Source organism: Molothrus aeneus, chromosome 2 (assembly GCF_037042795.1).
Source record: "Molothrus aeneus isolate 106 chromosome 2, BPBGC_Maene_1.0, whole genome shotgun sequence".
Classification (NCBI taxonomy): domain Eukaryota; kingdom Metazoa; phylum Chordata; class Aves; order Passeriformes; family Icteridae; genus Molothrus; species Molothrus aeneus.
Genome location: NC_089647.1, coordinates 16,460,533 through 16,476,127, shown reverse-complemented (window position 1 = coordinate 16,476,127; position 15,595 = coordinate 16,460,533). Strand labels below are relative to the sequence as shown.

Genomic DNA, 15,595 nt, shown 5'->3' with positions numbered 1-15,595 from the left:
TTTACAAGGGAAAATATTATTTAAATAATACATTTAAATAACTTAAATAGAACAAACATCACAGTTTCTAATGACAAGGTAGTACTGACCTTTCTTGGATTAAAGTGCAACTTGTTCAAATGCCTGGATGTGTTATGAGAGTAACCTGTTTATCCCACCCATCCTGTCCCATAAATGGTTCCATTTTTTCCCCTGAAAACATGACAGACATCTTACATGAATAAATCAATTTTATTTAAATAAAATTACAGGTGTTTTTTGTCCAGTAAAAATTAACATATAGTTTTTCAAAAAGGCACCAATATTTAAAAATAATTTAAATTTTCTTGAGAGCAGCTTCCTTTTTCTGAGTGGTGTTTGTAAACTTGTTGGACTTTCCTCCCCTCATTCAACTCAGGCAATACCTGCTGCTTGTGAAATGATGAAGGCTGCACCTTTTTCATTGTGATAGGTGCCCCACTGTTCCTGGGCATCTCTTTAGAACACAGGAGAATGGGTCGGGTGTTCCATGTAGCAAAACCTCACTCTGAAATAGGGTGTCCCTCTCCTTTGTGGCACCATACACTTGTCAGGCACAAACCCCTGCTATGACACTCACTTTCCATGTACTGTAAATATTAAAAATTAAATTCCAAAAGTTACTGTTTCTTTGAGACTTCAGGATCTGGTTTTCCTTGCATTTCTCCAAGCTTGATAATGCAATGCCACATTTCCTAATGTGAGGAGAGAGCCTTTTGCACAAAGCCTGCCCTACAGTTCTGTGTCAGCCTCCAGTCTGGGCTTCTTTAGAGGTGTCTTTGCACCAAAACCAGCCCCATGTTGGGCTTATTCATCCAGTTCTGTGATCATTTACAGGAGATTCACAGCAGGGACACAGAGGGAGGTGCAGGCCAAATCCTGCTCAGTTTTTCCCCAAAAAGACCCAGCTTTACAGCCACCGCTGGATAAGGACAGAGCTGGAGTCCCCAGCTCCTCCCCATGGGAGGAGCAGTATCAGGCAGCTACTCTCTGTCCAATAAATTCAAGTACTGTCACTTTTTGCTTCTGTAAAAGCAGGGAAGTGTTTTCAAAAGGAGATTTTGCTAAGCACCTTCCATGTGCACAGCTTGCCCATGAGGTTCACTTCATTGATTGATTTTATTATCGTGACAGACTTTTGTAATAATCCCCATGTTCTCTTTGATGCACAAACATCATCCTCTCTGCCCAGCACTACAGAAGCTTTGTAGCTCAATCATTCTAACAGGAAAAAGGATCTGCCCTTTAAAAAAAATCCCCACAATTTAGAGACAACTGTGATGTGGTGCAACGGAGGTAAGATCCTAACAGGAATACATTTGGCAAATGTATCCCTGCTGCAATTAACAGGCAAGCTCCTCAGGGAAGCCCTGGATCTTCCTTCTCCAGAAAATCTGATTTTAATGGAACCAGAGTAATCAAACTCCAGTCTTAGATTTGCAGAGTGGAGTGAATAGAATTATTTCAGAGTTTGTAGTAAAACCACTGTAAAGCTGAGACACAGAGCTACAAATATGCCATACCAATACCTATCTTACAAGAATATCCTGGGCTTTACTAAGGTTTGTGACAGGCTTTACTAAAGTTTGCCAAAATCTCCAAAAGTCTTCAGAGAAAGGCATTGGAAAAGGGCCAAGAATTGCTAAGGAAAGCAGTGATCTTTGGCTAGCAATGTGCAATTTCCTCCTTGACATTTGTAAATGTAGAAATGTATGTGAGCCAACTACTCTTGCTTTCCAAAGATTCATCTGGATTATCTGGCACCTGGTTACAGGTGTTACTTCACAATACTTGGCAAATACCTAAAATTATTTTAAAACTTATGAACTGAAGTCTTCTAAGAAGACATACTAAAGCTCAGACACTTTATTGTGCTTTTCATCCTGCTTAGGTTATCTCTTTGGTTTAGAGATACAGCACCTTAATATTTACATGGTATTAAATGTATTTATCAAGAAAAGCAGTGAAGTTTGAAGTTTGCATTGTTCCTGCCTGTGAGAAGCAAAGTAGTTTCTGATGATGTCCTTCAGAATAAACAACACCACTGATTTTATAAAGGCACTGGCAAAACTGACAGACTAAAATACAGCATTAACAGCATGTGAAGCTTAGAAAGGGGCTCCTTGAAAAAGGGGAGATAAAAGGTACATCTTAAAAGTGAAGTAAATATTTATGTTGCATTGAAGGTAAAGTAGTTTTAGAAAAAGCCTGTAAGGATTTTTTGGGATCCCTTTGAGGTACAAACTATTTTATTAGCTAGCTTTTTTAAGCAATCATTTTGCTGCCATTGGCCATGAACACTATGCTTTTCACTGGGTCAGTCTGCATGGAGAAAATAAATGCAATTAAAAGTGGTGTTATTTTTTAATTCCCTCACTGGAGTTGGATATGGAGCTACTAAGAAGGCAACATCTGCCCTCCCACAGCTCACAGTGCAGCACTGCAGGCTGCCTGGTGGCTGAAGGGTGATACAGCGAAAGGGATGCAAAACCATCTCATCCTGCCCACAGAGCAGAATTACCCACTCCTGACTCAGGTAATGGATCACATGTCTGCTCTGAATCCTGCAGAAAACCACCAAACTCCACCTAAGGAAATAGCTTTGGGAAAGAAACTGGTTTTGCAGTTAGGTGCTGCCTGACTGGACACCCCTCAGCCTTTCTGGAAAAGAAATTGTTCCAGGGAAGGCAGGGTCACTTCCACTGCCTTGAAAAGTCAAAGGATAGCAAAGAGACAGGACTGTCTAGGCACAAGCACAAACAACCACATTGGGTTTTGATCACTGTACACATCTTTGGTCCTCCTGCCAGGTTTGGTGGTGTCTCTGGGGGGGGAACACTGCACACTCTTCAGTGAACCACTCAGTGGGTTCACAGTGAGAAGTTCTTCCTGTTTAACATAAAGCCACAAGCAGAGACACAAAATTGTTACACACAACAGCTGCAAGACTGTGATTTCTTTATCTTGTTCTACTGTTATCCAGGTCTGCACAGTTATTTATCCACAGGTACTTGCAGGGCAACCAACACACATATTTAGACACTGATTATGGAAACTTCATGTCCAGCAGTGGCTGAAAAACATTTTGCTTAGCTTTTAACAAGGCAAACATACAGACTTCACTGTGCCAGCTCATCCACATCAAGTCTGTCTAATACTAGTCTGATTTTCTGTGAAGCATGTGATAAGCAATGTACTAGTGCAACAACCATGAATCAATATCAAGCTTACCCTTCACAAAAAAAAAAACCCAAAACTGTGTAGATGTAGACATTGTAGGGGATTGATATTTGCAAAGTAGGTCATAGTAAAGAATGAATAAGATGGCAAAAAAATGTAGAAATGAGGTATCAATTAGCCTAATGGTTGGAGTGGGCAAACTGGTCAAGACATACTCATGCTAAATTTCTTCTTCTGACTCATGATCTCGTTCAGATGTTTTCAGTAAACCCATTTCCATGGACTGGGACTGCTTAACCTTCGAACGGACCGCCCTGGAAACAACAACAACAAAGATGTTAATGGTAACTCAAGGGCTCATCTGACCATTTTTTACAGGGTAAAATCCTGCTTAACTCTGGTTCTTGGGTTCTCTAGCTGGTCAGAGTGACCCCGAGATGCGTTAGAAAGTCTCTTTACCCAGCCTGGCGGTCGAAGAAGGAGTCAGAACTCTTCATTTCTCAGTCTCAAGGTTGTTTATTGTTTCTTATCTATAAAATTCTTTCTCCTGGCCTGCTGAGGTCAACCCAGCAAGACAGACAGAGGCATTCTGCCTGCCCCTGGGGTGGTGTTATCTTTTTATACTAAAAACTACGTGTACAATGTTTACAATTACTTTCCAATACCTATCACCTGTGTTAGACAGTGAGCTTCTACTCTAAACCAGTCTGTAGGTGCCAACATCACCCAGAACATGGAGGCCAAGAAGGAGAAGGAGAAAGGCTGGACATGCCCAGATCCCTCCATCTTGCCTCCTGAACCCCCATTCTAAAAACCCCAAAAATCTATCTCTAACCCTGTGATAAATTCACTATCATTCTACTTAAAATTTCAAGGCTTGTAATTCTTCATATAACATTGGTAATTGTTTTTTCCAAGGGCTAAATCAAAGGCACAGGGGTCTTGGGCTCTGTGCCAAGGTCTCTGAGCTCCCTGGGCAGGGTCTCAAGCCCTCCAGGGCAGCCAGAGGAATTTCCTGGGTTCCAACAATCAGCAAGTTAGGATGACTCCTTCTGTGATTCTGTGGTTAGGAAGTGCTGCCTTTACTGATCTGTACTCAGCTTGCAAGCTCTTGTTCCTATGGACATATCCCAGAGCACTCCAAACAAACCTCAGTGAACCCCCCAGAAGGTTCAGTGTCGTGCAGGAGCTGTGCCCACATGGGAAGGGACCATAAAGCTGTGAGAAAGAGTCTGGCTAAACCACCCTCAGAGAGGAGCTCTGCCTGTGTGCTATGATCAGCCTTCTCTGGGGCCTCATCTGAGGCTGCAGCAGCCACTGGTCCCAGCATCAGAAAGGACCTGAGATTGCTGCCCCTTTCTCAAGAGCTGCCCCTCTTTATACAGTAAAGCAGTTACCCAGCCTCGAGTGCTGGTGCCTCTCAGACTGAGACACAAAAAGAACTGGCACCTCAGTGCAAATCAAGACTGGAAGAGCCATGTATTTAACATGATTAAATAGGGCTATTAGGATGGTAGGGATAAAGCAAGGGTGAGAAGCATGTTTAGGACACTGCAGGAAAAGGCTTGGTAAGGTCCTGTGGACAGAAGGTGATCACATTCTGTGATCTGATGGCAGAGGCATTTTTACAGCCAAATTAACACTGCAGTTGGAATTTTGTCAGAATTAGCACTGGGCAGTGAGGAAAAGGGCTAACTTTAGACATTAGGGGGTGAAAATGACTGGTGAAAAAGAAATCAGGATTGATCACAGGAAATTTCTAGCAAGGAATTCTGTGTAATAATCTTCAGAATAAAGCCATGAAGCCTGCTCTTTAAGCCACTTAAAATTAGCAGAGATGAGCAGTTGGAGTCTGCAGGTAAAAAACTCTCCTACTTCTGACTTTATATGCACTTACAAATGTGGAAGACTATTGGTGCTCATTTTATGTGAGAAGTATTATGCTATGCTATCAGAGCTGTATTTATGGATGCATTTTTCCCCTTTTTACTGAAGCAATACCATGTGCTTTTCATTGATTACTAATAACTATTTTTATTTTACCTTGCAAGACAATTACTTACTTCATAGATACCTTTTCATTTGCCAGTGAAACTTTTCTAAAATAAACCTCCTACTAAACTAAATAGACAAGTCACCAAAGTTTTAGTGTTTCAAGTAACTTACCAGCTGACAATTGTGTAATTCACTGCAAGTATAAGAAAAGCAAAAGCATAATGCCAGCAATAGCACATGGTCAGAAACATCATGTTAGTGTGATCTGTCTGATTCCACTCTGGGCTTCCATTTGGGGGATAAAGCACAAAGCCAATCTGTAATAAAATAAAAGAGATTTAGTACATGTCATTTGATGAGCATCCTGTGCCATATTGTGTTTTATGCTACCCATCACAAGGCAGACATTTAATTTTCTTATGGTGTTGCTTATTTCTGTGTTTATTATTAAAAACAATTTTGTAGTCAATTTCAGGTGTGATGGAACACTTTAAACAGCTCTGTGCAGAAATGCCTTTGAAGATAAAGTGACAGTCCCAGAGACCCACTGCTCTTGCCCAGAAAATTAAGGAGCCTGCCCAACAGCCCAGCCCTGCAACAATCACAATTATGCACTGCAAGGAGAGGGGCTGGTGCTCAGCCCTGTGTGCTCTGAACTGAAATCACCTCATGGATCAGAAAAGCTGCCTGGCCATTTGCACTGCCTCCCTTCTTCCCAGAAGTGGCTGGGAATGCGTTACATGGCTGGGAAGATGAATAATCAATGAACTAATAAAAGAGAGCCACAATTCTATTTCTTCTGGGCCATCCAAGGGAAAGGCCCAGATGGGAATGGAATAAAAATGGAGCTTCTTCATGCAAGACTGTAAGTTCATGTGAAATACATGGCTGATTTGTTTATTCAGAGCTGGGAAAGATCAGATTCATATTTGTGCATAAAATGGGAAAACGGTTAATCCTGTGGCTATGCAGGGTTTGCATGACAACACCAACCTCTGTACTGCTTAATACTATTCAAAGTCCTCACTCAGCAGTTTAGCTGGGAATTTAGAAACTGGGAAGAGGAGAGGAAGAAGGAGGGGAGTGAATTTTGCATTTCCATGCAGAGAATTCAATGAATGAGGGTGTTGATGATGCAGAAAGAAAGTCCCTTTACCTTTTACAAATTTCCTGTGCTGCAGCCAGTGTGTGGTTTTCAGTCACACAGATGGTTGAAGTCTGATGCGGGTGTAAAAAAAGCCACACTTAAATTTTTTCTATTTTTAGTACTTCAATTTTTACTTTGAAACAAAACCCACATTGTCTCTAGAGCTAAAGAAATCATCTGTTCTAAAATTAGATTAGGCAGAAAACAATGAATAAATGGTTGCATCTATTCCTCCTATGTAAAGCTTCTTAAATCACTGGCTGGAAGTTTGCAAACAAGAAAATAAAACAAGAAAATGAAACAGCAAGTGCTGCAGCATCACATTCTTGAGTTCACTTATAGAAAAATACAGCCAGTTCTGAGGTCTGTCTCCATGCCAGAGAAAGCATTTAAGTATTTGATTTGGTGCTGAGTGTCCAGTTCTCCTAAGAAACAGCAAACATTTTTATTCATCTTGTCTGGCCAGCATAGAAAAAAGGGAAGCCAGTCTAGACATGCCGGAAGGAAAAATCATTGGAGTGACCTCAATTCCCCACTATAAGATGAAACACACATCAGCACCAGTGCTCCTACTTCTGTTACAAACTCCTAGCAGCTCCTTAAATCTGTCTCTTGTTCTGACAGCAGAGAAAGAGTCACTGTCAAATATCTGTTATTGGATAGACTCACGAGTAAGTGAGGGCATGGAAGCTACATTTTGAAGAGTCCTTTCAGGAGCCACATCCCTGAAATATCAAAGTTTTGGCTGTTCTTTTTTCTGCTCAGCTCCCAGAGCACTAGAAAAGCAGGAGGCTTTACACCACCTAGTCTCCTAATGAGAATCTGTAACTTAAATGCCTTTTGGCAATATCAATGAGGCCTTTGCCTCACCTGTCCTGGGTGTCTACTCATTGCTCCAGCAGCTGATAGTAGAGACTCTTTGTAAAGAACAACATCTATTTTCATGCTCTAAAATCACTGCCACTTGGCTGGCAAAATTGGAACAGGATGTTACAGGGATCAGAGAGCTCTGTAATGTGGAGAACTCAAGGAAAACACTTTAGCGTCTTTATTGATTCAAATAAAAGGCACTTGAAGTAAAACAGTTGCTGCTGCTTCTTCTTCTTCTGTAAAATGGCCATGAGAAGTACTTTTATCTCTTAAAAGGAAAATTTTTTCTTTAAAGGAACTTATTTTCTCTAAGTCTTTTCAGGTCTGTGTTTAAAAGGCATATCCATAACCTGTGAAACATCTGCAAAGGGTTAAATGACTAATTTTGGTGAGGAAGAAATTACAAAGGCAGAAAAGTCCTACCTGCCAGAACCAGCTGCCCTGTAATATGCAGAGGCTTGTACGGAGCATCTCTAGCACAATACTGCCACGGAAAAAAACTTCCAAAAATATGCAGGCAGCAGCTCCAAAGATAGCAAATAGCAGTAACTGATGAACATGGACATCCAGCATGGCTCTTCCATGAAGATGGTAGCAGAAGAGAAAACCTGGAATAAATTGTGATCAGTTTAAGATCATTTCTTCCCTTGCAATTTCCCTGCATCTGCTTTTAGAAAACAGTGAAACATTTCTGGCATTTTTCTTTATGCCAGTATCGCCTTCACTCACATTGGCTTTAGCTAACCAATTGTGCACCATCTGAGTACCTACATCAAACACATACCTGAGCTACTGAGCCCTTACCCAAACCAGGCTTTTGCTGCGATTTCCATAACATTTATGTTGCTGTCTAAGCAGGTAGGAAAGCTAAGATGCACCTCTACAATGCAGGACCATGACCTGGGCAGTGTAATGAGGGCCAAGACTGATCTTTTTCTGATCTCTTTGAAGTGTTTCAGGGAGTGAAACAGGCAGCTCCCAGAGTGTCATTCTGCAAGGCTGATTTGAGATTCCCAGACTGTCTTGGATTGCCAAACAAATTGTATTCTATTTGCCATCTGTATGGCAGCTGTCTTCTGTTAATTGGGCAGTTTTCCTTATCTCTTCCACACCCAATCCTTCCTCTGGGGAGACACCTGCTCATAACAAACAGGCTACTGAATATCACTGCATGACTGATAAGAACTATAGCATCCCATTGTGAGATGCTCCGCCCAGAGGGAGGAGCCAAGCATTGCTACCCAGATATAATCTGGAGATTATGGTCCTGGTTTGAGAGGAAGTGAGTTTTTTGGGATGCTGTGGTCAAACCAATAGGTGCTCAGATCTGAATATTGGCACCTGGTATGGCCACTGAGGACACGGATATGCCTCTGAGAACACAGGGGGTTAAAAGCAGAGAACTCCCAGGGGGAAGCTCTCTTGGGTTCCCTTGGTGAAAGAGGTCAGAGCTCCCCTGCCCGGCTGCGGGCTGGGCGGGGCAGGGGCAGCCGTGCGGCCGGGTGAGGTAGGCCGGGCCTTGGACAGAGAAGGGAGGTAAAGGCCCCTGCGGGATGGAAGGGTGGAGGAGCACTGAGAGGCATCGGGCAGCCACCCCCCACCAGGAGAGACAGAGAGAGAGACAGAGACAGAGAGAGAGAGCGCGCTGGTGCCTGTGCTTGTGCCACCTTGAAATTTGATAGCATGGCTGGCTGAGAAGGAGAAGAGGGGGGGTGTGGCGAGAAGGTGCCCGGCAGGGCAGCCGTGGGAGTTCTGGACAGGCAGAGCCTGAGATTTTGACCCTTTTCTTGGATGATGGAAACCTTAAAAATGCTGATCCTCCTGGAGCTGAATGAGAAGAGAGATAGAGATGAGAAGAAATGGGCCACGAGAGAGGTGGAGAAGAATCTTAGGTGGGAGGAGGTGATGGAGTGGCCTTTGGCTGGACTTTTCTTGTATAGCCATGGACAGAAACATTTTTCCTGTGACACAGAGACTGCATTTAGGGGGAGGCAATGGCTCAGAGCCAAGAGAGTGCAGTGATGTGATGTGAAGGAGTGCGTGGACAGAGACGATGGGTGAGGAGGGTGATGGTGGTGCCCTCCATCTTCAGTGAAGAAGAAGATCTCTGTTCTCGAGACCCCTCGGCCCCAGGGGGTGAATTTGGGGGGGGAACAGGTGTCCCGAAAGTGAGAGACTGTGCTCTTTTTCTTTTTGGAAGTGGGCAAAGCATCCTTAAAAGGGGAACCCTAGAAGCAGCTCTGGTCCATGCACAGTGGTGAGAGTATTGGGCATGGAAGGAAGATGTCATGATGGCAAATGATCTCCGGGCAGCGCCATGTGTGACATGGAAACACAAGAGGTCTCAACTGTGTTTCCAGGGGAAGCCTATGGCACAAGAGGGACTCCTCTCTTCTTGATGAACTGAGAATTGATTATCTAAAGGGTGGTGATGGACTGAGAGTTGGTGATCTGAGGGATGGATGTATGGGAAATTTGGTGGGGGGAGGAGGAATGTTTTTGGAAGGCTTTCATTCTTTCTGTGTGTTTCTTTTTACATATAGTTGTAGGTTAATAAAGTTTTTCTTCTTCATTCCTAAGCTGGAGACTGCTTTGCTCTATTCCTGGTCACATTTCAGACCAGACACCAGGGGGAATGTATTTTCATGGGGGCCACTGGCATTGTGCCAGCGTCAAACCGCAACAAACACCAGCACGGCTTCTCCACTGGATTTCCCAGAGGAGCAGCTGCCTCTTCCACTGGACCTTCAGAGGAAGACTACACCCTTCTACAGGATCCCTGCTCAACAGAACCACACCTGACACTCCAGGAGGGCTGCAGCCACAATTCCAATTGAACTGCTACCAACACCCTGACCCACAGGGTGTTGGTCAGGCTGTATTCTGACTCTGTCAGTGTTGTTTTAGTTTACTGCATTGTCTATTTTATCTTTTTATTTTCTTCCCTAGTAAAGAACTAAAAAAAATGCTATTCCTGCTCCCATATTTTTGCCTGAGAGCCCTTAATTTAAAATTTATAACAATTCAGAGAGAGGGGGTTTACATTTTCCATTTCAGGGGAATGAAAATATGTGCCTTAGCACACACCTGTCTTTCCAAACCAAGACATAGAACAATGATCAATACCCATCCACAGGGTTCATGCACATCCCTGAAGGGAGAGGTAAACTGACCTTCAATGAAGACTGCTATGGAAAGCATCATCCTGTCCATGGCCGCTGGCAGCGCGTTGGTGCCGTGAGCCACGATGTCCACCAGCCCTGAAATGCCATAGAAGAGATACATGGTGGCATGCTGCCAGTTCATCAAGTGGTCCCAGTGCTTCTTCTCGTAGTTGTACAGCTTCAGATGAGGTCCATCAGGAACAAACTGCTCAGCCACCATCCCTGTGCATGAAACAAGAAGAAAAACCATTTGTTCCGGTGCTTAAGGTATAAAGTGATGGCAAGTCTTTACACAAACAGTAGAGACAGCAATACATCCCCATGCAGCATAATGCCAGAAAGTTTGGGGTTTTAGCATCACATAATCTGGAGAGTGGATTGCCAGGGGAAATCAGGCTTCAGTTCCACTCCTGGTGGAACTATTTGCATCTTGCAGTTTCCAGCAATCAAAATGAAAACAGTTTATTCTGTGCTGCTTTTTCTTCTTTCAAACAATTGCTATTGTAGTAGTCCTCTGACCAAATTTTTCAGCTGCCTGTTCCAATGGTTCAAACATGAGCATAACACACGTTGAAGTCTCCAAAAGAAAGATTTACCATTTCAGTGCCCATCCACATGCAGGATGACAGAGTTCAGACTCATAATTCAAATGGGATTTTTCCTCTAAAGCCATAAAAGGAAACCCCTCCACCGTGCAGAGTTATTAAAAGTCCCATGGGAATGTACAGGGAGTGAGTATTTGAATCACTGCCCCACTCTCTCCCTTACCTTGGCCCCTCAGTGTTTTGCTAACTAGCTGAGGTATTCCAGCAAGGGGAAACTGCTTTTAAATGCTTTATATGATCAATGAAGTTTGGGGAGGGTTTAAAAGTTGTTCTGCTTTTAAAACATAAAAGCTGATTACATTGTTTATAAAGCACAGGCCAGCATCCTGCTGTAAAGTAGATATGCTGTAGAGCAAATGCAGTGTTGTTCCACCTTTATTTCCAGTTTTCCTACCATGGAAACAGCAGATTTTACTCCTGTTGCCTTTACTTTCTGCCTTAGCCAAGTGGTTTTTCCATACTTTTGATTTGAATTGGAATTTCCATATGTTAAAATACGAACCTGTGGTTTTAAAGTGAAAATAAAACCAGTACATTAATGTTTTAGCTGCCAAACTACCTCTAGACACAGACTGGGAGATTTGTAGGAAAGGTGTCCACAATCATGCCTCAAAATGAATGCTATTATTTAGATTTTTATCATTTTTAATGATAAAACTGTAGACACAACACAACACAGAATATCTTAACAAAGCGGAAGAAAAAGCAGGAACAAGATTTTGTCACAGCCTGCAGCTTGATTAGAAATGAGGAAATTCTTGGCATCTAAAGAAGAGTAGACAAATAGAATCTAGAAGTGCAAAAATGCTTAAAATTTAGCTATTTTTCAACTTGAGCTGCAGGTGCTGAGCTCCTCAGATCCCCTGTTGTTTAGTTTACTTACCCTCTAAAGCCAAATCACTACCACACAGCCTGCCAGGATGGAAACAAGAATTAAACCCTTTCAGCCAGCTACACAGCTCCCAAAGCCATCCCAGTGGATTTGTACCAGGCCTGGACACAACAGAAGAACAAACAGCTCCCCACACCCCATCACAACAGTCCTGCAGCAATAAGAGCTGGAGTTCAGCCTTTTTTGTGTGAATATTTTCACTTTTGACTGAGATTAATCAAAAAATCATCTGTATCATTTACATATTTTATCAATAAATCAGTGCAGGCTTCCAGCATCTGAGATGGTTGAATTCAAAATAGAAAAGCAACACCTTCACAGTCTGGTGCTCCCAGCGTGCACATGGGAGCCCCTTGCCTAAACATCTTGTCTCCCTCCCTGAACAGTGAACAGTACATGAACACTGAGATGTGGTCAGGAGCTGTCAAGTGGTCAAGAGTGGTCAGGAGACCTCACAGAAGCTCCAGAAGAGCATTATGGATGGAAACCACGTTATGGCCACAGCTGCAATTAACAGTAGCAGCCCCACCACATCTCAGTGGTTAAAGGGCAAAAGAGCAGAACAAAAGGAGATTCATTTTATCAGAGAACAAAAGTTAAAGCAAAAAGTGTTAGAAGGTACGGCCTGCCCTTAGTCCACCTCACTTACCAATGAGGGCAAAGACAGCTTTGATGATGCCCTCCACAAACTCCAGGCGCTGGAATCCTGCCCTGGAACCAAGGTAGCAAATGTTCTTGTTTTTTCTACAGGCGTACTTCAGGGGGTACTTCACTGACCACCACAAGCCAAAAAGAAGGAAAAAGCTCCCAGGCAGGGCATGCCCTTTGAAATTGCCCATGGTTTTCTGCTAGGCAATACCTGAGGGAGAAACAAACAGAGACTGGTTATGGGAATAGTGTGAGAATTCTGTGGGCTATAATTCTAAAGTATCTCCTTGCGTAGATCAAATGGGTGTCACTGAACTGATTACTCACAGTTAATTTAAAAATAAATTTGGGTACTTATCCTCCCAGCCACTCTCCCCAGTTTCACAGCTTTGCAGAAGCAGCAGAGCAGCTGACCTGAAATGCAGAGCTGGAGTCAGCAGGGTAGGAGAAGGAAAAGCCATGGCACACTGTGTCTTGCTGTAGAAGTTGTGCTAGTGAAAGAGAGAACCTATATATTCAATATATACCCATCAAATGGGTAAATATTCACTAGTAAATTATACTTTTTTATTTCAATCCAGATGTCTTGTTATGATTTACAAACATGAAGTAATTCTCATTATTTTATGTGTGAATTATGCACCCACCACTAGGTATATATTATCAAGTACATCAAGTGCACTGTGTGACAAGGTTACTGCTTGGTCAGGATTTTGTAGTCATTTAAAAGCAGTGCCGTTCATAATCCTAGTAATTCTGGTCATCATCCCAAAATTTGGCATAGTTGCCTTTGAGCCAGTGGCTTCTTCATTAAAATGACAGTTCTAACACTAAATTGCATTTTTTCTTTAAGATATTGTAAATTGAGTTATTGTGCCTCATGCCCCAAAGGCACACTGAGTCTCTGCACAGGCAGCAATCAAGAATAACCACTTTAGAAGGATTGGCAGTCTGTACTTTCTGTTATTATTGTTGCTGACTTAAAAGTTCAATTGCCACACTGCACTGGAGTTGTCTGGCTATGAATGGAACATGGAAGCTCTAGTATATTTTTCTTTTTAATGAGTATTTCCTATGGTCAACTCTGCATAAGAAGTTTTAAACTGCAGCTTCTGGGCCATGGAGCACTTGCAGAGTTCATTTAAGGCTGTCTAGTCTGTGTGAGCCCTCTCCTATTTCTGGAGGCTAAACTCCACTGAAAGCCTTAACTTTTTTTTTTTTTTTTAAGAAGAGAAACTTTCCACATGCACAGGTCTTGGAGTTCTCCTAAGACTATCCAACTACACGAGGAAAGTGGCCTCTATAGCCACAAAGGAGAAGAAAAGAAAATGTGACTGTTCATGCATAGCATGAGTCTGGCCTGATTTAAACAGGATGCAATCCTGCAGCCCCTGCCTGTCCCCTCCTCTTCCAGAGCTGAACTCTCCCACTGTAAGGGCTGCTGAGTGGCAGAAGTGAGCTTTAAAAGCTTTCCCTGGATAATGAATAATGAATAAAATCTTACCTAATGTCTAGGGAAACACTAGGGAAGCACAAGAGCAGAGAAATGTGATGCTGGTTGCCCAAGCAAGCCCATTCCTGGGTGTGTCCCTGCAGGTGTTGCAGGGTTTGCTGTCTGCATGTGGAAGTTGGGAAGGAGAGCATGTGGAGATGGGAAGCATCACCTGCCAGGCATGGGGCAGCAAAGGAGGTACAAGGGACATGGTTATGGACAAAACATAAAGGACTCCCACTTGGGGTTCCTGCTGTGTGGGGAAGGCCTCCAGCAGCTGAGGGTCCAGGAGCTGGGAGAGCATTTCTCTGCCTTCTCTGCCTCCCCCAGCACCCTTAAAGCTCTGCTGGGTTGGTGCCTGTGTGTTTTGTTTGCAGGTGGGGAAAGCACTGCTCACCCTGCAGCAGCCCACAGCACAGTGGGGCTCTCACTGGTGAGGTTTGGGGAGCTCAGCCCCACAGGTGGGACCCAGCCCTTGCTGTCTCAGCCAAGAGGTTCTTTCTTCACTTTGGGACACCTTTAGTTCAAAGACTCTGACCTGCCTGCACATCCCTGCCAGTACTCACTGCACCACTGTTTGCCTCAGTAAAGGGCAGCACTAACAGCTTTACAGTCCTCTAAACTGTGCTTTAACCTTTAAAATACTTCTTTTGCTTTTCAAACCTTAATTTCTGAGGTTTATTAAACATGCTGGCCTGGAAGGTGTTGCTGTCTTTTCAGTCACATTGGTCTTTTCCCTTCTTTGACTGAAAGGAAGAGGGGAGGAGAGGGGAGTGGCTTTTCCTCACCACATCTTACCTCACTGAGCACAGTTCATTGACAAGACTTTATTCCTTGTCATTATTATTCACCACAGGTACAGAGCAGTTCAAAAGGAACAATTTTCCCTGTACTGCACATCAAAGCAAAACAATGGATTAGAAAGATCAATGAAACCTCTGAATAACCTTCCCTTTGGAGAGTACAGCTACAGTAGGAGTGAAATGAAGAATTGTGTTGTTATTTGTAGTAAAACTTCAAAAGTAATTCTTAATCTGTAAATTCTCACCTGGGTTACCTAAATTTTTAAACACTGAAGGATTTTTCTGCACTAAATCTGGGCAAACTATCAAGGAACTTTGTTTTGAGCTATTTTTTGCCTTTCAAAACAAGCAAAAAGAAGAAAAGACTGATACAGCAGCTGATGTTCCACATCCAGTGTAAACAAAATGGAACCAGAAAAATTGCTTTTTTTGCTAAAAGAAGTACAATCACATATTATTAGCTTTACAGAGTGTAAACTTCAGATTGAGTTCATCCAATGGTGTTAGGGATTTTTTGTAGGATTTCTCGAGAAAGACACACATCGGTTCTGCTGGCCAGCTGTTGTGGCAATTCTTTGGAATGCTGCATCTCAACACAGCTGGTTTCAGAAAGGAGTTATACAACTTACCCTTTAAAGTTTTAGTGAACTTAAAAACATCATGACAGAGCTTGCCTTAAACTGAATAAACTTCCCAATTCATGAGTTTTCTCTTTTCAGGCCTGAGAGTTCCATTTGGTGAGTCTAGAATTCACCTGCCAACACCCACTGTTTTGATGTGA

At 42.9% G+C, this 15,595-nt stretch overlaps 1 protein-coding gene across 1 annotated transcript; it reads right to left on the bottom strand.

The window, feature by feature from the left end:
- Positions 1-3,170: 3,170 nt before the first annotated feature.
- TMEM45A (transmembrane protein 45A) lies at positions 3,171-12,710 on the bottom strand. The gene is made up of 5 exons (XM_066568725.1): positions 12,521-12,710; positions 10,384-10,596; positions 7,634-7,818; positions 5,365-5,510; positions 3,171-3,512 (listed from the first exon to the last, which is right to left on the bottom strand). Exons 1-5 carry the CDS (start codon positions 12,708-12,710, stop codon positions 3,419-3,421), a joined length of 828 nt encoding a protein of 275 aa, XP_066424822.1. The 3' UTR covers positions 3,171-3,418.
- Positions 12,711-15,595: the final 2,885 nt, after the last annotated feature.